General features: G+C 43.7%; 2 protein-coding genes across 4 annotated transcripts in view; both read left to right on the top strand.

Moving 5' to 3' along the window:
* The window catches only part of LOC106574495 (guanine nucleotide-binding protein subunit alpha-11), a 35,469-nt gene extending 25,103 nt beyond the window's left edge, over nucleotides 1–10,366 (top strand). Inside the window, exons 4-7 of one of the 2 annotated variants that reach the window (XM_082962899.1) lie at nucleotides 1,050–1,178; nucleotides 4,509–4,638; nucleotides 4,892–5,045; nucleotides 5,164–10,366. In XM_082962899.1, coding sequence (XP_082819025.1) covers nucleotides 1,050–1,178; nucleotides 4,509–4,638; nucleotides 4,892–5,045; nucleotides 5,164–5,354 — 604 coding nt within the window. In that variant the 3' untranslated portion in view covers nucleotides 5,355–10,366. Of the gene's footprint in view, nucleotides 1–369; nucleotides 499–1,049; nucleotides 1,179–4,508; nucleotides 4,639–4,891; nucleotides 5,046–5,163 lie in introns of both variants that reach the window. The other variant, XM_082962900.1, reaches the window with a different exon arrangement.
* A 552-nt stretch (nucleotides 10,367–10,918) lies between these two features.
* On the top strand, nucleotides 10,919–22,219 carry LOC106574496 (TLE family member 5). 2 transcript variants are annotated; one of them, XM_014150407.3, is made up of 8 exons: nucleotides 10,919–11,640; nucleotides 13,353–13,450; nucleotides 13,611–13,674; nucleotides 15,321–15,365; nucleotides 15,886–15,948; nucleotides 16,076–16,150; nucleotides 16,241–16,414; nucleotides 19,251–22,219. In XM_014150407.3, exons 1-8 carry the CDS (start codon nucleotides 11,614–11,616, stop codon nucleotides 19,335–19,337), a joined length of 633 nt encoding a protein of 210 aa, XP_014005882.1. In that variant the 5' UTR covers nucleotides 10,919–11,613; the 3' UTR covers nucleotides 19,338–22,219. The 2 variants fall into 2 exon arrangements, with proteins under 2 accessions (XP_014005882.1, XP_014005883.1); XM_014150408.3 differs by having other exon boundaries at nucleotides 10,922–11,640; nucleotides 16,244–16,414.
* The last annotated feature ends 3,509 nt before the right edge of the window (nucleotides 22,220–25,728 follow it).

Here is a 25,728-nt window from a genome sequence, read left to right as displayed (position 1 = left end):
AGTTGGTTGTTAACCGCCATATGAAGTCAAAGGAGAAGAAGAAGCCTGAAGGAGGAGAGATGACTAGAAACTAACTGTTTACCCTTTTATCTGTGGATTCATTGTCGGAGTAGAGAACCTTGTGCATTTCAGGTCAAATAACAACCCGATGTTATATGATGCTTTTCGACCTGTCCCCAAATTAATGTAGTTGGTTTAGAGTTCGTTTTGATATTTCAACCTGCGTGTCCTGATCGCGTCTGGTGTGGGTGGACAAAATCAACATGCGCGCGATGGCACACACACGAGCAGTCTGGTCAGCATGTTAGTGCGTATGTGCAGCCATGCAGTTACTTTAGTGATAGACTGTGTGTCTGTGTGTGTCTGCAGTTACCTTAGTGATATAGACCGCGTCACCGCGGAGGGATATGTTCCTACTCAGCAGGATGTGCTTCGTGTCCGGGTCCCCACCACGGGAATCATAGAGTACCCGTTTGACCTGGAGAACTGCATCTTCAGGTACCGTCACGGTACTGCAGCGAGGGACTGCTCCTTCTCTGCCTCTGCTGCTGCCACCGACGTCCTCACTATGTCACTGTCCTGCAACACACTGACACACACACACACCCAGGTCCCCACATAGCACCTCTCTGAGACTGGGCCCACTCAGGACAACCCAACTGTTATGATCGTTGCAGAACCCCAAACTAGAAATGACGTGAAATAGCATCAAAATGGCTTGTTAGCATGATGCAAAAATGGCTACAACTAAACTAAAGCCTCAAGGTCTTTTATTGTGAAGGTAAAGACCTGAACCGGCCGTTCTCAGAGTTGCTTTGGGGGGTGAGCGGGTCTGTGTACGGGGCTCGGGGTGGTGGTGGAAGCCTAATACGGACCAATGCCACTGTTCTCCTAGACTTGGTACGGTCGCCCAAGCCTTCCACACTGGACTGATCCACCTTCTCTGGATTGGTAGGGGTGTGTGGCGGTAATGCTTTACTGTCTACCGTGCTTTATATGACTGTGGTCTGTCTCTTTCTGTCTCTCTCTCTTTCTCCCTCGGTGTGTAGCTATCTAACTGATCTGGACCGTATCTCAGACAACAACTATCTGCCCACACAGCAAGATGTTCTGAGGGTGCGAATCCCCACCACCGGCATCATAGAGTACCCCTTCGACTTGTCAAGCATCATTTTCAGGTAGACAATGCTAGCGTGCTAACTTTAGCCTAGCAAATGCATCAGTCAGGTGGCGCAACTAACGTCAGCTTAGAAAAAGCATCCTATTCAAGTAGAGGAGGCTAAGGCGCTAACATTGGCCTAGCAAATGCATCATTCGGGAGGGGAATGCTAGCATCAGTGCCCTTGTGCAGTCATGTTAACCAGTGAATCATCCCAAGGCCCTGCTCCATTACTTCTTATAATGCATCCTTCTTTTCTCAAAGTAATCACCGCTTTGGCATGAGAGCATAGGTGAAAGTTAGGGTCCCACTTTAAGCTTTCACCAATTCAGTCATGTCATGAATTAGTGGTTACTTTAAATTAAGGAAGGAAGCATGTATTTGGACAGGGCATACCGACGTGTTCGTTCATCTCGCATGTCATACATTCTGGTTGTTCCATAACTATCATTGAACTCTTCGATCAGCAGTGGACAGAGCTGTGTATTATTGTAGGCTTGATCTCCACCATTAAGGCCCGATCTCCCCCACACCCAACCTCCTCCACTCATACACTCACACACATCCTCGTGAGTCCAAAGTCCTACATTCTGGCGCCCGTCTTTTTAAAATGGGTCACCCTCTTTCTCCTCTCCTCCCCTCTGTTCATCCTGGCAGAGGAAAGGAGGTCGTCCTCTCTCTCTCTCCCAGTGAAGGATGTTATTTTGGGCCTGGGGTCCTGCAGGGCTCTGATTGGCTCTTGGTCTCTGTGGACTGCAGTACCCCATGCTACAGCAGGAGGGCTTTTCATCACAAATTAAATCACATACTTTCACTTCTGTAAAAAAAAAACTAAAAAACTATCTGTTTAATTCAAAGACAGGACTATGCAAATCTAGGCTTCAAAGACCACCGTACTGCTAGTTGCCTTTTCCCTGGATGTTAATCATCGATTAATATCGCTGACTTAGAACAAGTCTCACCTAGTCTGAATCAGTTCCTGGTACATAATGTAACTTTATCAGACAGACTAACATTTGACATGACTTACCTTTACTTCTACTTGAATCGTTTAACACAGAAGAACGCTTAACAAAACCTAAAAGACAACCTAGGAGGACAGTGGCAAAGAGAAACGGAAGGAAGAAACCTTGACATGCACACACTCTCACACACACACACACACACACTCCAGTCAGAACTACTCGGAGGACACACTCCTGTCGTTCACCCAGCAAAGGAATCCCGCCATCAGAGGTGTCTTCTGTATCTTCCTCCCTTTTTTATTCTCATCCCTTCCTCAGTCTTCATCTGCTCCTCTTTCTCTGTTCCTAGTCCTCTCTCTACCTTCTCTCCCGTTCTCCTCTTTTTGTCACACCTCCACCAGGGTTGCACAATTGCGCTTGGCTAATGCTTCAGGGACACACACACACACACACACACTAGGGAACGGTGGGAGAGCTGGTTTGCTTTTTTTGCCCTCCCATCTTGCCACTGGGTGGACTAGGTAGAATCTTCCTCCATCCACTGATCCAGGATCTGATATACCTTCATCCCCTTATGGTTAATGTTTGGAATTGGGGTAAGGTTATCTGATCCTAGATCTGAGGTTAGGGGCAACTTGAGAATGGTGATGGGCACTGCTCACTCTTTACCGATGATCCATTCACTGGGTAACACTTTATGCATAGATAAAGTTATAAACTGCCTATAACATAGGCCTACATAAACTAAATTATGTAATGATAATAAGCAGTTTAAAGTCAGATCTTCAAGAAGTAAAGTGTTACCTACATTTGTTTCCACACTGTTACATACAGTACTAGTCAAACGTTCGTACACAATCATGTAGTAACCAACAAAGTGTTCAACAAATCATTCTTCAAAGTAGCCACCCTTTGCCTTGATGACAGCTTTGCAAACTCTTGGCATTCTCTCAACCAGCTTCATGAGGAATGCTTTTCCAAACGTCTTGGAGTTCACACATATGCTGAGCACTTGTTGGCTGCTTTTCCTTCACTCTGCGGTCCAACTCATCCCCTGAGTGATTGTGGAGGCCAGGAAATCTGATGCAGCACTCCCATCACTATCCTTGGTCAAATAGCCATTAGACAGCCTGGAGGTGTGTTTTTGGTAATTTCCTGTTGAAAAACAAATGATAGGCCCACTAAGCACAAACAGATGGGATGGTGTATCGCTGCAGAATGCTGTGGTAGCCATGCTGGTTAAATGTGCCTTGAATTCTAAATAAATCACCGACAGTGTCACCAGCAAAGCAACCCCACACCATCTTGCTTTCCTGTGGCGGTCCTCATGAGAGCCAGTTTCATCATAGCGCTTGATGGTTTTTGCGACTGCACTTAAATAAACTTTCAAAGTTCTTGAAATTTTCTGCATTGACTGACCTTCATGTCTTAAAGTAATTATGGACTGTCGTTTCTCTTTGCTTATTGGAGTCGTTCTTACCATAATATGGACTTGGTCTTTTACCAAATAGGGCTATCTTCTGTATACCACCCCTACCTTGTCACAACACAACTGATTGGCTCAAACGCATTAAGAAGGAAAGAAATTCCACAAATTAACTTTTAACAAGGCACACCTGTTATATGAAATGCATTCCAGGTGACTACCTTATGAAGCTGGTTGAGAGAACGACCAAAGAGTGTGCAAAGCTGTCATCAAGGCAAAGGGTGGCTACTTTGAAGAATCTCCCCTATAAGATATATTTAGATGTGTTTAACACTTTTTTGGTTACTATATGATTCCATATGTGTTATTTCATAGTTTTGATGTCTTCTATTATTCTACAATGTAGAAAATAGTAAAAATAAAGAAAAACCCTGGAATGAGTAGGTGTGTCCAAACTTTTGACTGGTACTGTATGTCAGTTTATGATCTGTGTGTGTTTTCCACCGTAGGCTCTCCTTCTAACTGTGACCTCTCAGGGCCGTAGATGAGACAGAATTCAGCGAACAAACTATCCTCCATGTTGCCACCAAACGTTCTCGTTTAGAGTCTCAGTGGAATGGGATTGTCTTGGAACGTTAGGTGCCAAAATGGCGGCCATTAGGATTCTACATCTCAAGTTTGCCACCACCCTCTGTATATGTGTGTGGTTTTGGGCTCAGTCTTCATGTAGCTGTTGAATCCATCCATACACTACTGTAAGTGGAGTTAAATCACAGACATAGAAAATCAATGAGGACCAACCCTTTTGCGTGGATGGATTCAGGAAGCCATTTTAGAGTTTTTAGACAGTCTTATTAGTTGTTCTTTTAGTTGTTCTACAAACACAACAGCACTGTTTAACATCTCTTCTCTCTCGTCCTGTGTCCTGGCATCTCTCATCCCTCCGTCCATGCTCCAGGATGGTGGATGTAGGGGGTCAAAGGTCAGAGAGGAGGAAGTGGATCCACTGTTTTGAGAATGTCACTTCCATCATGTTCCTGGTGGCCCTCAGCGAGTACGACCAAGTCCTGGTGGAGTCTGACAACGAGGTGTGTACACACACTAGGGAAAGGTGCGAGAGATGGCTCGCTTTTTTGCCCTCCCGGTTTCCAATAGTGAAACATTGGTGGACTAGGTAGAATTTGACTATCCAGTGATCCAGGATCTGATATGCCTTTATCACCCTAATGGTTCATTTTTGGAGTTGGGGTTAGGTAATCTGATCCTAGATCTGTGGTTATCATGTCAAAGATACCACACACATCAAACACCCTTACTAACTGTCCTCTGTCCCTCTGTCAGAACCGTATGGAGGAGAGTAAGGCGTTGTTCAGGACCATCATCACCTACCCCTGGTTCCAGAACTCCTCAGTCATCCTGTTCCTCAACAAGAAGGATCTGCTGGAGGAGAAGATCTCATACTCCCACCTGGTCGACTACTTCCCTGAGTTTGATGGTGTGTGTCTGTCTACAGTTACCTTAGTGATATACTGTGTCTGATGGTTTCTGACTACCGTGATGCGGGATTGACTGTGTGTGTGTGTGTGTGCGCGCTCGTGTCTGTGCCACCCCAGGTCCCCAGCGAGATGCCCAGGCAGGCCGGGAGTTTATCCTGAAGATGTTTGTGGACCTGAACCCGGATAGCGACAAGATCATCTACTCCCACTTCACCTGCGCCACGGACACCGAGAACATCCGCTTCGTCTTCGCTGCCGTCAAAGACACCATCCTGCAGCTCAACCTCAAAGAATACAACCTGGTCTGAGAGACTCTTGCACGCACACACTCTTCCCAGTTGCACAGCTTAGCCTACACACACACACACACACACACACACACACACACACACACACACACACACACACGTCTAGTTGATCTTTCCCCCTCCTGCTTTTCACTCCAGCGATTTAAGACCCCTCTTTTCCAATATCTCTCCTCCCATTCGCTCTCTCATTCCTTCCCTCTTTCTACCCTTTTGCCATAAGCCTTTCCTCTCCCTCGTTTTCAGCAGCTTGTCAGTCTCCTCTTCTCCACACCACACATACACACACGCCATGCAGTATACAGTGACTACGGGAGGGGACAATGGGTGTGTGTGTGTGTGTCTGCGTGTATGTGTGTGAGAAGGTGAGGAAGAGGACCAGTGTGGTCAGTGAACTGTGGGTCTTTAACCCTTGAACCCTCAGTCAACTGGCCTGAGATCACATCCTCTGATTTGGTGGAAGGAGTGACCCAACCGCAAGGCAAAAAACACCTGAGAAGGTGACGTTTTACACTCTATAAGGGAGGGGCTAAAGACTGGGAGGGGGGTGGAGACGATGAGGTAACAAAGAAAGCCACCAGGACCCGAGCAGGAGGTGATGCCACACACAAGTGAGGAGTCAGACCAAGGATTCTGTTTGCACCTCGCATCGATGAATGTATACTCCGAGTGATCATTGCAAACGCAAAAAAAATATATAATTAAATATGTTATAAAGTAATTACATATGTAGACAAAATACACTAAGACTGAAAGCACCAGAGGGAGAGGAAAAAGCAAATTGATTAAATATGTGTATCGCTGAGCTTTTTTACAAATAGTTTTTAATAATAGTAACTTGTTGCTACGTCAACTTCTATCCGACGACTAAGAAGTGATTTGAAAAGTTTTAGAAGCGGTTAACAAAACAAAATCTCGTATTTAAAAAATTTGCAAAATTGCCAAAATATCACAAAAACAAGATGGTAAGCAGAAACTGACTCTAATTTTATCCTTTACAGACGGCTGTGGTTGTTCATGTTTAGGTTTGATCACATCGCTTCCCTCCTTCACTGGTATACTGACTGATACACCGGAACCTTCCGTTTGACATCCGCACTACCACGTTCTGTTTGATACACGCTACATTAAAGATTACCGAACATCCGATACTCGCTACTATGTTCTGATTGGACAGTCGCTGAGGGGGGGGGGGAGTCATGAATGGATGATGTCATCAGCATACGGTACATCAGTCTGTGAAAGAATGACATCACGTGTTAAGTTGCCCAGCGACCCAAATAGATGTGCTCTGGAGATTCTGGCCAATCCATCCCCACAAATGACACGGTGGCGTCCATTATCCCAGACACACAGGAAGCTTTACGTTGTTTACCTTTTTTTACTGTATAGACACTTTTGTTTGTTTATGAGAGGTGGTTGTTGATTGGTGGGAGCGGCAGACGTATGATCCTGCATCCCAGATGGACAGACAAGCGCACTCTTGAGGTCTACAAAAAGTTATTGTTTGTGTATATTTCTGTTTGTAAATACATGTACACAGAAACGCTCCTGTACAAAAACACTCTGTGGTACAGTACACCATCTTTGGCAAAAAAAAAACAACAACAAAAATAAGAAAATCCACTTTTTTTCGATAGTGTACTGTTTTTGTTTTCCTATGAATTTACTAGTATTTATACTGTGATTCTGGATTTCTTTGATTATTGATAATCAGTTGATTATAAGAGGACTACACACACAGAGGGCTGCAGTGAGAGGAAAGCAACAGTCTCAGAACAGAGGTTCTAAACCATCAGGAACCTTCTAGTCTAGAACCTTTAGAACATTCTAGATCCTCGGCTCTCCTCTGCAGCTTCTCCCTACTAACACTAGAGCAGATTAGTTATTCACAATATGTTGACAAAAGACATGATATTAAAAGAGTAACTAAATAAAGATTTTTTTTTGTTTTTTTTTTTAATTTATCTAATAATTTATGGAACCAGGTTTGAAGGTGTTGATGAATTTGACTGCTTTTGTTTCTATCATGTTGAAATGCGGTCAGGGCTAGACTTGAGTCTAAACTGCTGTAACAAAACAAACGTCTACTATAGTATGTACTAAATCTCTGCTTTCTTTTTTTCTCTTAAGACAATTCCAGATGTACTTTGCCATTCTATCTATATCCATGTTAAATTCTATGGTTTTCTTCTCACATTAAGTCACTTTGTTTCGTTTCATTGATGAAAACTTGTATTTCTCCTCTTGGGTTTCTAATAGGCACAGCTCTGTAACTGCATACATAGGAAATGTACCATATGAACGTAGGTGAATTTTTATAACCTGTGATTGGAGACCAGTATGGTCTATGCTTGCTCTGTCGTTGTAATTTAAACACAGTTTGCGTTGTCGTTGGTTTGAGTTGTTTTAGTTCAAGTTCCGAGGCTTGCTTTGATAGAACCAGTGACGTTGCAGATCTACTTTTGAACCTCTTTCTACAGGCAACTTTTTCTTCATTATTCTCATTAAGGGCTATCGCCATGCGTCAGACAGGCAGGCAGATGGGGGAGATAACTAGTATAAGACAGGGCTCAATTCGGTTTTCAATTCATGAAGTGAGTGGAAATTCAATGAGTGAATTCCAAAATCCTAGAAAGCGATGGGCAGTAGAGGACAAGGGTACACTGTTGCATTCTGTCCTCAAGGGCTGCAGTCTTGCTGGGGGTTTTTCTGTTGCCTTCTAACCAAAAATGGATTTCTACCTGTGAAATCAGGTGTTTGCAATCCCCAGCCGATTGGTAACATTCATTGATCAAGTAAATGCCGGGGAGAAATGAAAACCAGCAGGAATGCGGACTTCGAAGCACTGGGTTGTGCACCCCTGGTTTTAGGTTCACAGTCAACTAAGCCATTCACTCATGAGTGTTTGTCGGGATCATTTTGTTCAACAAAGACCGTGTGTGAATACAGCTGTGGTAGGATACATGACCAACACTATCATTAGAAGGTTAATTTTTTTACTTTTTCTTTCTCTGGATCAACAGTGGATCACACAAGCTTCCAGCTCCGAATGAGGGAATCTCTCAAGCCCCAAGTTCCCTACTTCACTGTTTGATGTGTTATCATCAGGGGTGTGATCGTGGATCAGTTTACCCTCCCTCAATGCTGACCTTAAAGGCCCAGTGCAGTCAAATGTGATTTTCCTGTGTTTTGTATAGATTTCCACACTTGAGGTTGGAATAATACTGTGAAATTGTGAAAATGGTGATAATGCTATTTTAGTGTAAGAGCTGTTTGAAAAGACCGCCTGAAATTTCTGCCTGTTTTGGTGGGATGTAGTTTTGGTTTGTTTGTTTGATATCACCATGCGGTAAGTTAGTTAATAAACCAATAAAAAAAGTTTCAAACCTCTCTGCCAATAACAGCTAGTTTTCAGTTTTCCCCTCGCCACTCACCACTTCGACAGTCCTAGCAAAATTCATGCTTGATAAATTACTCTTACAAAGAAGCTATTTTTGTTTGTTTTCACTCAAAATGGTCAAAAATAATCAAAGGTACTTAATTGTTACCCAGAAATTACTTGATTTTGAGGTAAAAATGTCTGCATTGGGCCTTTATCTATTAGGGGGGATGCAAAACTGACCTTAGATCAGTGTTAAGGGGAACTTTCCTTCTACTGTCCTACTGCTAGTTTTACCATCCGGGGGTGTGCTTTGTGCTTGTTGAGGAGATTTTGCACATTGTCATTTGACACTCCTACAGTAGAGGCAGGGTGTTAAAGCAGGTGTTAAAATGCTATTCCAAGTTAAAGCATAGCTGCGCAACACACAGCTCTAGCACACCTGTGCAGGATTTTGTTCCATACCAGCACTAACACCCCAGTCAACTGATTGAGAACTAATCATGGTTTTGGATTTAGACCGCAACTAGTTGAACCAAGTGTGTTAGTGTTGTACTGGAACTAAAGCCTGCACACTGCAGCCAGTATTAGAGGATGTTATCCAAGTATGACATGCAGTATTTAATTCAGTGTTGACCTGCCCACAAACAATGTGTTGAATACAACTCGCATACCAAACAGTCAAGCACTTGGGCTCCTGTACTGCCTCCACAATGAAGTGTGAAAACAGCCCTAACTACAATCAATAGACTTGGTGATTAATCAGTCATATTTATAGGAAACTCTTGTTTACCACTTTCTGTGGGTTAATTGTTTGGCACTCCTGAAGTGTCTGCACATTAGGGCCCAGAGTTTTTCCTAGGCTGTAACTAGGACCCAGAGTTTTACCTGGTCAGATTAACATGGACATGGTGCATATTGAGAACTTAGCTTGACTTATTTCCTTTTAAATCTTTTTTGTAAGATTAAAAAAACATTACCGGAACACTATTGTATTTAGGACCACTTGATTTATTTTTTAATCTAAGGAAACCTGAGGGTTAAATGTTTTAGTTGGTGTATAAAATATACAATGCTGTTTTTGTTTCTTTATTTTGTATGTAAACCAAATGTAAATTATGTACTATACTGTGTGCCAACCCAACTCTCTCTAGAGCCAGGCTCTCTCTCTCTCTTAAGTGCCAACGCTGACATCATCATCAGGGAACAGCCATCTTGGATGGTCCCATTTTTAAGAACACCAGAGACCTAAACACATGGCGACTACGCCACCCCTAACAAAAACTATAAGTACACATTTTTTTAAATTGTGTAATTATATAATTGCATGTATTTAGTGTTGGGAGGAGGTGAGGGCTCGGGAAAATGTATTGGCTGATGCAGAGACCTTGATGAAAGGGTGAAATCGGTTGGTTATTATTGATTGATCAGTTGGTTATGTATTATTGATTTGCATTACTCTTGCCATATTTTTATTTTTAGTGTGTTTTCATGCATTTGTTTCAACCACTGTTGCCTGATCCTCATTCAAACATGAACATGATTTATTACGATCATCGCCGCCTTCTAAGAGAGAACATAATGACAAGGTATCTGTTTTAAATTGAAATAAATTTGTTCGTATACTTGCTGATGATGTGTGTGTGTGTGTGGTTCATGACTAGTCTGGCATATTCCATGTCGAGAAACAACCCAAGCACTTCTCCTCTAGCCACTATGCACTTGTGTAGTTCTCAGAGGATTTGATAAGTAGGCCTTCAAGTGCCTATGGTTCTGAACAATAGGGGTTGTTTCTGGACCTGGCCCTTGTTCCATCAAAGGGGGTCTATACAATATGGCTCTTGGGTCTATACAGAGGTTTCCCATCCTCGTGGTGTTTTTGAAATGCTGTCATCTCTCAGAATTGTCATTCTGTGACTTCTGATAGTGAAATAGATGGAGTGTCACAGAATAAAAATAATCAGTGATGGACATATTTCGTCTACATTATGAGGATCATGATAACGAAGTTATGGGAATGGGGTCATTATACATTAAATGAGCAGGCTATTGTTATGAGTTTTCGGGAACCACCACATCTCACACTAGTAGACGTAGCTCGTTTGTTTGTGCATAATCGGGCAGTTCTGCACACCTTCCACCGGGGGCACACGGCAGCAGCAACACTCCCGCAGACTGTAATTTTATACGTTTGACATCTAAAATGGGCCTTCGGAGCGCCACCTCATTCTCTCATCACATGTAACGCCCGCTCATCGATGACTCGTACATTTTGTAGCGCAAGGGGTGGTTACAGCTAGTAGTGAAGGCTTGTGTGTGGACATTAGCTAGCCAGCTAGCTAACATATTGTGGAATTGAAGACGCTTTTCAAGAACAGATTTTCGACACGATTGCCCCACTTGACAGTAGCTAGAATATATACGAGGAATTGGACAATATACAAATCTGCTACCTAAACTTATGTTGGCTCGCATGTCTCTGCTAAGATTTGCTAGCTAGTTAGTTAGCTAACAAGAACGGATATTGCTGTGACTTAGTCAACATCTACCTAACCCAGATTTATTTTAAGATTCTTAGTAATCGGTGCCATATCTAACTTTGCACGTCTTGGTGTTCAGCCTTTGTTGGTACAATTTGTTAATGTTTAGCAAGGAACCAAATCAAAACCAACGCTAGCTAGCCAACAACGTTGGAGAAAAAACAATCACTACGCGAGACCGGGTAACTGGTGTTATAGATAACGTTAGCTGGCTAGCTATTTATCTTAACGTTAACGTAGCTGTCTAAAAAGCAAGAAAGGGAAGACGCTATAGTTGTCCAAAAACGGGGTCTAGGTATTTTTATCCTGGTTGCTGAGGAACACCGATAAATCCATTGACATGATGTTTCCACAATCAAGACACTCGGTAAGTAGCTAACGTTAGCATAATTAGCTAGATGATAGCTAAATTCGAGCTATTCTCGTTAGCTACATAAGCAATTCAGCGTTATCCATGTAAGAATAAAGGGGGATATCTACGATGGCCATAGAGCTGTGGTATGTTTTCATTTGTGTTGTTGATGATGGATTCAATCGCTTGTCTGTCACGCGCCCCCGGCATTTGTTTACATTCCAGGCTAGCTCCCACTTAGCTAGCTAACGTTAGCTAACCAAGATTACTAACTACAGCAGTTTTCATTGTGAACTTTGCAAATGGATGTTTACCTTTTTGCTAGTCTATAATACTATACTAAACGTTTTCCACTCATTAGTAATGTGACATTTGAACAGGGATATCTCAGCTAGCTAGGTAAAGTGACATGTGCTAATAAAACGTAGCCTAGCCAACGTTGCCAGCTAGATAACTTTTTTCTTGTCAGTCTTTTAATCAAACGTAATACTCAAGGGCATGTGGAATTAAGTGAGTTAATTCATACAATAATAATTAAAAGTTACCCTTGATTGATGATTCAATGGATGTCTTTAATTTGGATCCTTGATTACATTGAAGTCTCAAGGACTTCCAGCCACTATGCCATGTGGGATCACTACAGAAGTGGATGTAATATACAATAAAATATGCCATTTAGCAGACTATTTTATTCAAAGCGACTTAGTCATGCCCACATTTTATGTATGTGTGGTCCAGGGAGTCGAGCCCACAACCCTGGCGATGCAAGTGCCATGCTCTATCAACTGAGCTATACCGGATGTTGTGGCTATATAATTTAGGCCTAAAGGTTTTTAAATTAATACTGGTGAGCTAATGATGATAGTGTGTGGGAAATAAGAATGTACACAATTTGTTATGGTTGAGCCTATTTCTGTGCTTCTTCTTTCTCTTTTGCTTCCTACTACCCCCTAGGCCGGGATTGTAGTTCACACTATCAGGGTTTGTCCCTGCATAAACCTGTCCTCTCTCAGTTCCAGGGATGACCAGCCCCTCCTGGAGAGTGTGTGTGCTCTACTGGGTGCGCAGGCTTTTGCTCCAGCCCTACTAATCACCTCATCAGGAGGACCTTGATTAGCTAAACAAAGTGTGTTTGTGTAGGGGCTGGAGCAAAAGCATTCACAGCCAGTAAGTCTCCAGGATGGTAGTTGTAGAGCCCTGGTGTAATTTGGGTGGTGGCCTCCTTCCACCAGTCTGAAGTAGTAAGGCCTTGATGAGAAGCTCAACGCTGGATTATGCCTCTGACTCAGCCTGGGGTCATTCTTGTCAGTTTGCCACCTCTGGAAACTCTCATCTAACCCTGACCATACTCACAGACACACACATCCTCTCAGCCTGCGCTAATATCCCCCCCAGTAAAAGCCTAGAAAATTCCCTGCTATAAAGTTAATCTCAGAGGTCAATCCCTCTGTTACTAAACAAACAATACCACCCCCATCTGTCTCACACACATACACAGTTACAAACCGTGCCTGTCCCCTTTCTATCACACACCCAGGTGTTCGCCCCTTCTGATAAACATACAGTCCCACATACAGGGGAGTGAAGAAATGCACACGTCAGTGAGAAGGGTAGGGGATGGAAATGCAGCTTCTCACTGATTGTTGTTATCTTGTTGATTGTCTAACTGTTTGTTGTTGTCTTGGGGATTCTGACTGTTGTATGTTTGTTATTGTGTTATCCCCCAGGCTTCCTCCCAGTCCTCCCAGCCTCTCAAGTTCACCACCTCTGACTCCTGCGACCGCATCAAGGACGAGTTTCAGTTCCTACAAGCACAATACCATAGGTAACACTGAAACACACACATGCTCACACACACTGAAAATACCCACCTACACACACCCACAAACACTCACGTCACACACACTGCATGCACTTAGATTCCAACATGCACTCACGCATACACAGACATGTTCCTTACCAAATGTTGTCATATATCCAATCAGCTTGAAGATGGAGTGTGACAAGCTAGCTAGTGAGAAGTCAGAGATGCAGCGTCATTACATCATGGTGAGTGACATCATCACCTCTTTTACTTTTAGCCTACCTACACGTTGGCCATTACTACAATTCTCTCAGATATACAATACCAGTCAAAGGTTTGGGCACACCTACTCATTCCAGGATTTTTATTTTTACTATTTTCTACGTTGTAGAATAATAGTGAAGACATCAAAACTGAAATAACACATATTGAATCATGTAGTAACCAAAAACGGGTTAAACAAATCAAAATATATTTGAGATTCTTTAAAGTAGCCACCCTTTGCCTTGATGACAGCTTTGCACACTCTTGGTAGTCACCTGGAATGCATTTCAATTAACAGGTGTGCCTTGTTAAATGTACATTTATATGGAATTTCTTTCCTTCTTAATGCGTTTGAGCCAATCAGTTGTGTTGTGACAAGTTAGGGGTGTTATACAGAAGACAGCCCTATTTGGTAAAAGACCATGTCCATATTATGGCAAGAACAGCTAAAATAAGCAAAGAGAAACGACAGTCCATCATTACTTTCAGACATGAAGGTCAGTCAATCTGGAAAATTTCAAGAACTTTGAAAGTTTTTTTCAAGTGCAGTCACAAAAACCATCAAGCGCTATGATGAAACTGGCCACAGGAAAGGAAGACCCAGAGTTACCTCTGCTGCAGAGGATAAGTTCATTAGAGTTAACTGCACCTCGGAATTGCAGCCCAAATAAATGCTTCACAGAGTTCAAGTAACAGACCCATCTCCACAGCCACTGTTCAGAGGAGACTGCGTGAATCAGGCCTTCATGGTCGAATTGCTGCAAAGAAACCACTACTAAAGGACACCAATAAGAAGAGACTTGCTTGGGTCAAGAAACACAAGCAATAGACATTAGACTGGTGGAAATCTGTCCTTTTGGTCTGATGAGTCCAATTTGGAGATTTTTGGTTTCCTACCGCCATGTCTTTGTGAGACGCAGAGTAGGTGAACGGATGATCTCCGCATGTGTGGTTCCCAGCATGAAGCATGGAGGAGGTGGTGTGGGGGTGCTTCTCTGGTGACACTGTCAGTGATTTATTTAGAATTCAAAGCACACTTAACCAGCATGACTACCACAGCATTCTGCAGCGATACGCCATCCCATCTAGTTTGCGCTTAGTGGGACTATCATTTGTTTTTCAACAGGACAATGACCTAACACACCAATAGGCTGTGTAAGGACAATTTGACCAAGAAGTTGAGCTGCATCAGATGACCTGGCCTCCACAATCACCTGACTTCAACCCAATAGAGATGGTTTGGGATGAGTTGGACCACAGTGTGAGGGAAAAGCATCCAACAAGTGCTCAGCATATGTGGCAACGCCTTCAAGACTGTTGGAAAAGCATTCCTCATGAAGCTGGTTGAGAAAATGGTGGCTACTTTGAAGAATCTCAACTATATTTTGATTTGTTTAACCAGTTTTTTGGTTACTACATGATTCCATGTGGGTTATTTCATAGTTTTGATGTCTTCACTATTCTACAGTGTAGAGAATCGTAAAAATAAAGAACCCATTGAATGAGTAGGTGTGTCCAAACTTTTGACTGGTACTGTACACAAGTGTATTGAGGGCTAGGGATTGATTTGGAATTCTGCAGTATGTGAAAGTGTTACGTCACAAACCCCCAAATCTTATTTTTGCAGTACTACGAGATGTCTTATGGACTGAACATTGAAATGCACAAACAGGTAACTTATTTTCTCTCGCTCACTCTTTCCCCCTCTTCTCTCTCTGGTACTGTGTTGTATGGTAAAGCCAGTGTTGTATTCTGACCATAGAGATCATTAGAGGATGCAACATTGCATCTTTCCAATTATGGCATCTGTGAGCGCGTTGGCACCATTGAGTCCATCTCCATTTTGAAGTAGTACATTTTCTTCTACTACTTCTGAGTTGGTAAACAAACTGAAAGGGTGCACACGGCCACCAAGACTGTGTTGTTTGAAACGATATAAAGCCAAGGTTGGTGATTTACTGCCACCTGCTGTAATGTAATGTTTCCTCACGAGTATAATTCATTGGCTTGATCCCTCCTGATGACCTGGATGGAATTTTGTGATCCTTCCTTAACCCATAGGAAGTACCACTCAGTTGACTACTTCAAAATGGTGAGTGTCTTCAATGGCGCTGCCCATGCTAAAACGGGCTTTCGGCACTAGAAACCTCTATCTCTATGATTCTGACTGTCGGTCTGTCTCTTCTCCCCAGGCTGAGATCGTGAAGAGACTAAACGGGATCTGTGCTCAGGTTCTCCCCTACCTATCTCAAGAGGTATTACACTCTCCTCTCTACACATACTTTTTCTTAGGATAACATAATCCCATGTCAGCGTGCTGTACGATGTCAATCTATTTAATTCTGTACAATAGCTAAATGTGTTTGGGTGTGTGTGTTGCAGCACCAGCAGCAGGTCCTAGGGGCCATAGAGAGAGCCAAGCAGGTCACTCCTCCTGAGATGAACTCTATCATACGGGTAGGCTGGTGTGTGTGTGTTAACCGTGCGTATATGACTTGTGTATGAATATGTGTGTATATAACCATGTGTATCTGTCTGTGCGTTTAGCAGCAGCTCCAGGTGCACCAGTTATCTCAGCTCCAGGGCTTGGGCCTCCCCACGATGGCCCCTCTCCCCATGGGTCTGTCTGCTCCCAGCCTCCCTCCAACCTCCAGCGCCGGACTGATGTCCCTGTCCTCCATCCTGGCCTCGCACTCCCACTCACAGGCAGCACATGCACAGGTAACACACACACACACACACCTGACCTGGGCGACACGCACACACACACACACACCTGACCCGGGCGACACACACACACACACACACCTGACCCGGGCGACACACACACACACCTGACCCGGGCGACACACACACACACACACACACACACACACACACACACACACACACACACACACCTGACCCGGGCGACACACACCTCACACGGGAAACACACACACACCTCACACGGGCAACACACACACCTCACACGGGCAACACACACAACTCGCACGGGCAACACACACAACTCGCACGGGCAACACACACAACTCGCACGGGCAACACACACACCTCGCACGGGCAACACACACACCTCGCACGGGCAACACACACACCTCGCACGGGCAACACACACACCTCGCACGGGCAACACACACACCTCGCACGGGCAACACGCACACCTCGCACGGGCAACACGCACACCTCGCACGGGCAACACGCACACCTCGCACGGGCGACACGCACACCTCGCACGGGCGACACGCACACCTCGCACGGGCGACACACACACACCTCGCACGGGCGACACACACACACCTCGCACGGGCGACACACACGCACACCTCGCACGGGCGACACACGCACGCACACCTCGCACGGGCGACACACGCACGCACACCTCGCACGGGCGACACACGCACGCACACCTCGCACGGGCGACACACGCACGCACACCTCGCACGGGCGACACGCACACCTCGCACGGGCCACACGCACACCTCACACGGGCGACACGCACACCTCGCACGGGCGACACGCACACCTCGCACGGGCGACACGCACACCTCGCACGGGCGACACGCACACCTCGCACGGGCGACACGCACACCTCGCACGGGCGACACGCACACCTCGCACGGGCGACACGCACACCTCGCACGGGCGACACGCGCACCTCCAGGGCTCTACATTGTGACCATTTCACTCGCGTATGTGACTAAAAATAAATATGCACTAAACGGTCAAAGTGATGTATCCAAGTGGGGACTTAAACCCCCAGAACCAATACTGCCGTGGTTGTAGTATTTCTGCTATTTTATGGTTGGTAATCACACGAAGAACTACGAATACCATAATGCAACACGCAGCTCAACGAGCCAATCGTAGCATAATGTAGTCAGAGGCTGGAACTACCTCAGTAGGCTGGAAACGCAACCTTGAGAGGATCTGCATTCGCTTCTGTCAGGAGAAGGATGAAGAGGATCACATTTTATTTTAAAGGTGTACTATGAGGAAATCGCTCCGCTTGGTTGCAAAAATGTTAACCGTTCGCCTCATTTCAGTTTGTGGCAAAACAAACAAGTAGTGTACAGAATCATTGTACAATGTAATATATTTTCTGTGAAATATATTTTCCATAACCAAACATTGTATTTTCATTGTTTTGAAGCTGGTGAACAAAACTGAACATGAAAGATGCAAAAAAGAAACTTAAGAACGGGAATCATAGAACGGATCTACCGCTTCTTCGATTTGCTTTCGTTGAGAATGTCAGGTCTATAACTCCACTTTTCTATGTAAATTTGGTCGAGTCACCCAAAAAGTGACATATTGCAGCTTTACAACAACAGAAGCCCGATGTGTCTACCAGTGATACTGATGTGGATGTGGCTGAGCCCATGGTCGTCAAGCCACCAGCAACACAAGACGAGGAAGCTTTCGCTAGCACTAATAGTGACGTTAGCGTCGACGTTGCTCTGCTAGCCACTGCCAGCGGGAAGCATACAAGTACATCGAACAGTGAGGAAAAAGCTTGGAGAGTTTGGAGGCGAATGAAAGTTTATGTTTTACAAGTATTGTAAGGCTGAACCAATACTTACAAGGCAGCATTCTAGCTTTGTGGTGGGGAATCCTCACTTAAAGGGAAATGTCAAAAATGTTTACTTCAAATTCATCATCTCCAGCTCCACCCCAACATCAACATGTGTGAAAATAACGCTTTTTTAATGTTTTGTAGTCAAAAAGACAGGAAGATTAGTGTTTCCAATGACATTCTCAACCAATTCTTAGACAATTTAGTATGGAATGCCTACTTATAATTTTAACCAATTAGGAGTAGGCATTCCATACTAAATTGTCTAAGAATTGGTTGATGTCATTAGAAAGACTTATCTTCCTCTGTCTTTTTGACATATGTTGATGTAGTGCCTGAGATGTTGAGAAATGTTAAACACAAAGTGTCAAAAAGCACATCTCATCAAGACCAACAAACAACACTTCAGTCGGCTGTGAATAGGCAGGTGAATATTTCAGAAGAGATGAGATGTGGTTACATGATAAAAAGCTCATTTTGCCAGCCCTAGAGACAATTAAAACTACCTCCACTACTTTTCAATGTGCGCCTGCATTTCTTTGTGTGCGCACCTACATTTTTCTATTTAGGCGCAACATGTTTTCCTTGTATAAAATGCACACACACACGCACCCCCCTAGCAGGTAACGCGCACACACACGTGCATGCACCCCCCTAGCAGGTAACGCGCACACACACGCGCATGCACCCCCCTAGCAGGTAACACACACACGCGCATGCACCCCCCTAGCAGGTAACACACACACACACACACGCATGCACCCCCCTAGCAGGTAACACACACACACACACGCACGCACCCCCCTAGCAGGTAACGCACACACACGCACCCCCCTAGCAGGTAACACACACACACGCACGCACCCCCCTAGCAGGTAACGCACACGCACGCACGCACCCCCCTGGCAGGTAACACACTCATGACAGTTCACGGCTTTCTTCCACTCCTTGTGTTTTGTTCTCTGGTCTCCTCCCCACCAGGCTCAGGCCCAGCTGGCTAAAGAAGACAAGGCCAGAGACGCAGCAGAGAGAGAACAGAGGGAAGAGGACGGAGACAAGTCCGACTGATGGTGGAGTGGAGAGAGGGGTGAGACAAGTTGGACTGATGGACAACCAGGAGTGGATCTACTGTGGGAGGGTTAGGTGGGGGGGGGGGGGGGGGGGGGGGTGAGTTGAGTGTTCATACAGTAGGTGTCACCCTGTGGTTCGGGTCTTTAGTTACTCTCTGGGCCTCCACTCCATCACTTTCTTATCCTTTTTCATCTTCTATTATCATCAAATCAGTTCGTCACCAAGCCTGTTGGACAGGTCTCCTCTGTCTGACTCCTTCCTCTTTTCCTTTCCTCTCCTCTGTTCACTGTTGCTGCTGACAACCCATTGCCAACAGATACTACCCTGACCTCTAACCCAGAGATGTGGACTCGAGTCACGTGACTTGGACATTTTATGACTTGACAATTTATGAAGCGCCCCGCTCTCCACTGTCCTGCGGTATTTATTTAGCAAACGTGATAACACATCACTCCCAACAAACAAAAACAACAACTCTTAACAGAAATGTTACAGCAGCCTACACCTGAACTGTAGGGGAAGAAAACGATTTGACTTCTCAGTCTGATCAACTAGGCTACTGACAACAACCAGGTGGTAATGTTATGTAGCCTATTTTATAGACCATTTATTTGTGTTGGGAGAAAATGTGAATGTGATCAAATTTGGTTTAAGCTAAATTCAAACTTGGACTGGCTAGGCAACCTTGACCTTTTCAATCCAAAACTATTAACTGAAATGAATCAAACACTACTGATTTACATGGATTGTGTGAGTTAATTCAGATTTTAAAGTTGCAGAGTCCTACACGATGCAAACCTGCATAAAGCAAGCCTAGCCCTGTGAGTTGTAATGTCCAATTGCAATTGTTGTCTGTAGAGGAAACCCCTGTTAGTCTAGTTTTTTAAATATAATTCATGTGAACAAGTACAGGGTTGCTGCAGTTTGACAGGGGTTTTCATCCTCCCTAGGGCCAGGCGTTATAAAAACAACATTGTCCATATAAAAACCTTTTGACAACTGATTGACTGTCATACCCTATAAAGTCTTTATACCTGGTTAGGTTACCAGATTAGGGAAAGGTCCAAGCCCCAGGGAAAACTATTTGCCCCACCACTGGAACCTGTGGTGCCACCTCTGCATCAGGACATCTGGATCAGTCCCAAAAATCGTTGTGTTCGGTTTGAAAGACTGTGCAGTTGCAATGAAATTGGCATAAAACGTTAAGTGTTTTATGCCATTGACTTGAGGACTCGAAACCCAAAATTAGGGACTTGTGACTTGACTCGACCTGAGCTGTGGGACTTGACTTGAGACATGCCTGTTATTTCTTGGGACTTGACTCAAAGCTTAAAACTTGAGACTTGCAAAATTGTGACTTGGTCCCATCTTAGCTCTAACCCTTTAACCCTGACCTCTGTTCCTCTTCTCCTAGTAGAAGTTGCCCTTAAGCTCAGATTTAAACGATCAAAACATTACTGACCTTTGATCAGTGTCTAGGGACAACTTCCTCCTGTAGGTCTCTGCTGATTTGTCTGCAGAGTTACTGCTAACTCTGCTCACTGATCTCACAGACAGTGATCTGAAAGGGCCACTTGAATAAGACAGTCGAGTGTAAAAGTGATAGGAGCTAGAGTGTGTGTCTCTGTGTGTGTGTGTGTGTGTGCAAACTTAAGTTTTATTTTTATGAACCACCTTTCGTATTCTCCCTCCCACCCCTGTCTGTCCACTCTCTTAACTGACCAAGTCTATGGTCCAGTCCCAAATCAACCCCTAGCCCCTAAGCACTTTCCCCTAGACAGGAAGTGTCCGAGGGGTAAGGGTTGATCCTGGACGGGGCCTAAATCTAACGGGACCTAAACTTCACATCAATCATGTGCTCATTCAGATCAGATCCTATTGGTGGAAAGGGAGAGGAATACATTTGTATATGTCGTTCTGTTGGTTAGCATAGCACTTGGAGCTAGAATGTGTGGTGAGCGAGCATGGTGCCAAACCGTTGAACACAGCTGTAGCGCACTAACCTATTACCTACCCTCAGACGCATAACTGTCTTTCTAATTCAAGGCGATAAGCTTTAGTTCTTCTCCAGGACAGTAGGTGGCAGCAATGCCACACCAAAGCCAAACCAGACCCAGGGCTGTATTCAATCAAACCCCATTACAGTATTTACACAGACTATTCCCCCCCCAATGGGTTAATTAAAATCACAGGACCCTAAAAACCTACTACTACTGCCAGGTAGACTCCCCTCACAGGTAGATGCTTCAAGTTTTCAGAATAAGTGTGTTTTCGGGCAGTAGTTTGTAAACCAAGACACTAAACTTTGCTATTGCAGGTTTGATTGAATTTAGAGCAAAACTCGGACATGAATGGTTTGTGTGTTTCTGTTGTGAAGGGCCCATTTATATAACTATATCAATATACATATATACTTTTTTAAGCATTTTTGTATGTTTCAAAGCTGCTTTTAGTGTGTATGCGTGTGATGGAAGACGACGTTTCAGTGTAGCGTGTGTATTATGTGATGTGCTATGGGAAGAGGTACTATCCAATACCCCCCCCCCCCCCCCCCCCCCCCCCTCCTCTCCTGCCCCCTTGACAATGCTGAGGAAATGTCGCCTCCTTGTTGAGCTTTGTAAATGTCATTTTTAAAACTCTTTATTTTGTCGTTATATGTGAAACTTCATAAGTGTGTACTTGGCGATAATGTATGTCATCTGTGTTTATGAAAAACCAATACTTATAGCTTCATTTAAAAGAAAAGACATGGCGGGGAAAAAGTCCCATCTAATGTAAACCAACCAAACAGAAACATTGACTACACAACATGACTGAAAGAAGCGCTCGGCAGTAAGGAAATGTCTATGGTGCCTTACAAATAAATGACTCAACGGAGAGACTGTTTCTCGTGGTTTTTGTATTTGTGTGTTTGCATACAAGAATGCCTGTGGGAATACTACAAAGCAGTATCGATGAGTTAGCCAGATAACTTTGATAAACAACCAGAAATAATTTCAGATTTTCTGGTTTATTAAGAAAGCTTAAATTAACTCGCAGAAGTTTTGATCCCTTGGATTTCTTCACGTTTAATTGTTAAATGGGGATTACATTTTTTTGGTCAACAGTCTACACAGTACTTTGTCAAAGTGGATTTTTTTTTTTTTTTTAAAGATTCATTCAAATGTAATGACATATAGTCTAAGTTGCATAACTATTCAGCTCCCTGAATCAATACATGTTAGAAACACCTTTTGGCATCGATTACAGCTGTGCATCTTCTTGGGTAAGTCTCTTAAGAGTTTTCCACACCTGCATTGTGCAATATTTGCCTATTATTCTTTATAAAATTCTTCATGCTCGATCAAGATGTTGCGGCTCATAGCTAGACAGGAATGATCAACTCTTGCCCTAGATTTTCAAGGAGATTTATGTCAACTAACTTGGCCACTCAGGAACATTGTCTTGGTAAGCAACTCCAGTGAGGATTTGGCCTTCTGTGGTATGTTATTGTCCTGCTGAATTCCTCCCATTCTCTGAGATTTTGCCTGTGCTTAGCTCCATCCCATTTCTTTTTATCCTGAAAAACTCCCCAGTATTTTCCAATGACAAGCATATCGATACCATGATGCAGCCACCACCATGCTTGAAAGTAAGGAGGCAGTTACTCAGTGATGTGTTGTGCTGGCTTTACATTTAGACCTTTGCTGTGTTTTCTTTGCAGTATTACATTAGTGCCTTGTTGCATACAAGATGCATGCATTTTTATTCTGTACATTTCTGTTCTTTTCACTCAATGTTTTTCTCCCGTCACAGCCATTGAAGCAGTTGTAAAATCACCAATGGCCTCATGGTAACATCCCTGAGCAGTTTCATTCCTGTCCTGGAGCTCAATTCAGAAGTACGACTATCTTTTGATGTGTCTGGATGGTTTAATACATAATCCACAGCATAATTATTAACTACACTATGGTTAAAGAGATATTCAGTGTCTGATTTATTGTTAGCCATCTATCAATCGCTGCCCTTCTTTATGAGGCTTTCGAAAAGCTCCCTGCTCTTTGTAGTTGAATCTGTGCATGAAATTCAATACTTAACTGAGGGACCTTACAGATGTCGTATGTATGGGAGGCAGAGGAAGGGCTAGTCGTTCAAAAATCATGTCAACCTATTATTTCACACCGAGTGAGTCCATCTAACAAGTGATTTGTTAAGCCAAGTTTTACTCCTGAACTAATTTATGCTTACCTAAACAAAGGGTCTGAATGCTTATGCCACCACTATATTTTAGTTGATCATTTGTTATCCACTTTGACATTAGTCTTTTATATAGATTGTTGACAAAAAAATGACATTTTAATCCCACTTTGTAACAAAATGTCAAAAATCCAAGGGGTCTGAATACTTTTGCAAGGTACTGTGTTTTTGGTTGTTGAGTCAATTGTAGTGCCTTCAGAAAGTATTCATACCCCTTGACTTATTCCACATTGTGTTACAGCCTGAATTCAAAATACTTTTTCCTCACCCAACTACACACAATACCCCATAACGACGAAGGGAAAACATGTTTTTAGAACTTTTTACACATTTATTTAAAATAAAATACAGATCTAATTTACATAATTATTCACACCCCTCAGGTGCATCCAATTTCCTTCGATCATCCTTGCAACTTAAGAGTCCACCTGTGGCCAATTCAATTGTTTGGGCATGAGTTACATAGACAGGTGTTTCTTTAAGGTCCCACATTTGACGGCGCTAGTCAGAGCAGAAATTGAAAAAATATGGAACTACCCAGACTCTGCTTAGAGCTGGCTGTCCCAATGACCACTCTAACAGAACTACAGAGTTCCTTGGTTGAGATGGGAGAACCTGCCAGAAGGACAACTGTCTCTACAGCATTTGACCCATCTGTGCTTCATGGGAGAGTGGCCAGATGGAAGCCACTCCTGAGAAAAAGACACATAACGAAACACCTGGAGTTTACAGAAAGGCACGTGAAAGACGGCGCATAAGGCAAAGGATTCTGTGGTCGATGAGACAGAAATGTAACTATTTGGCCTGAATGGAAAGCTCTATGTCTGGAGAACCAGGCACAGCTCATCACTCATCATTTTAACACCCTACCATTAAACATGGTGGTAGCAGCATCAGGCAATGGGGATGTTTTTCAGAGGCAGGAACTGGTAAGGATAGAGAGAACAACAAATGGAGCCAAATACAGGCAAATCCTTGATGAGAACCTGTTTCAGAGTGCAAATGATAGACCGGGGGTGAAGATTTACATTAACAGGACAATGACCCAAAGAATACAACCAAATCAATGTTGAAATGGCTTCAGAACAAGAATGTGAAGTCTGTGTCCCAGCCAAAGCCCAGACTTGAATCTCATTGAAAATCTGGAAAGGCTTGATTGCTGTTCACCATCGCACCCAATCTAACTTAACAGAGCTTGAGAAAATCCCCAAATCCAGATGTGCAAAGCTGATAGACATACCCAAGAGGACTCAGAGATGTAATCGCCACCAAAGGTGCTTGCTTCTACAAAGTATTGACTCAGGTGTGTGAATACTTATGTAGTAATTGAGATATTTCAGTATTTCATTTTTCGATAACTTTGCAAACATTCCTAAAAGCCTGTTTTCACTTTGTCACAAAGTATTGTGTGTAGAAGGGTGAGAAACAATTGAATCCATGTGTGGATGGTGTTTAAATTTGTTTTGTTATGTTTGGGAAAGTGTGGTGTTGAGTGAGAAAGGAAATGGTTGCTTATCTCAGAACCAATGTATTGCTGTGTGTGAGAGAACTTTCAATGTTCAGATGATGGATATACTTTTTATAATGAATTATACATTTATTTATTTATTCTCCTATCATGGGGAACTACATTTTTAAAATAAATTATATCTAATTTACTTATTTATGATCCTATATTGATGGAACGGTCCACAACCCTATACACCCACCTGATTGACCCAGATACTAAGGAGAAGTCCTTAACTGTTTTATGGGCCTGCTGTAAGCGGTCTGTATGCAGCCAAAATGCGGTCAGAGACCTAGAGCAGCACTGCCCCCTCAAGATTCTGAGCCTGCTTGGCAGGGTTGGTCCTGCAAAGCCAAAGCCCCCTAAAGGGAGAGCATACTATACAAGGAAATTCAAGGCTGCTAATGAGAACCTTGACGACCTTGTACCTAGCCGGTGGGAATTCCGGTGGGGTGCCCCCACCCAGGCAGTGGCAGTGCTGGCAACACTAGCTGCAGTAACCCATGGGGAGGGAGTCACACTCAGACATTCAGTGAGGGGGTATATTATTGTGGCCCTGGTGGCACAAAATCAAAAGTCTGACTACATGGAGATGCTTGGGAATATGGTCAATACGGGGGACCGTGTTGTGGGTGTTTCAGGGGA

The sequence above is a fragment of the Salmo salar genome, chromosome 16 (assembly GCF_965601325.2).
Source record: "Salmo salar chromosome 16, fSalSal1, whole genome shotgun sequence".
Lineage (NCBI taxonomy): Eukaryota > Metazoa > Chordata > Actinopteri > Salmoniformes > Salmonidae > Salmo > Salmo salar.
The sequence above is the reverse complement of the archived record's forward strand: the minus strand, read 5'-3'. Positions and strand labels throughout refer to the sequence as shown.

Excerpts from the sequence above, each read along its gene's own strand:
- LOC106574496 (XM_014150407.3), top strand. The coding sequence starts at position 11,614 with ATGATGTTTCCACAATCAAGACACTCG. Across the intron at positions 15,366-15,885 it reads ACATTGAAATGCACAAACAG|GCTGAGATCGTGAAGAGACT; the intron begins GTAACTTATTTT and ends TCTTCTCCCCAG. Across the intron at positions 16,151-16,240 it reads AGATGAACTCTATCATACGG|CAGCAGCTCCAGGTGCACCA; the intron begins GTAGGCTGGTGT and ends CTGTGCGTTTAG.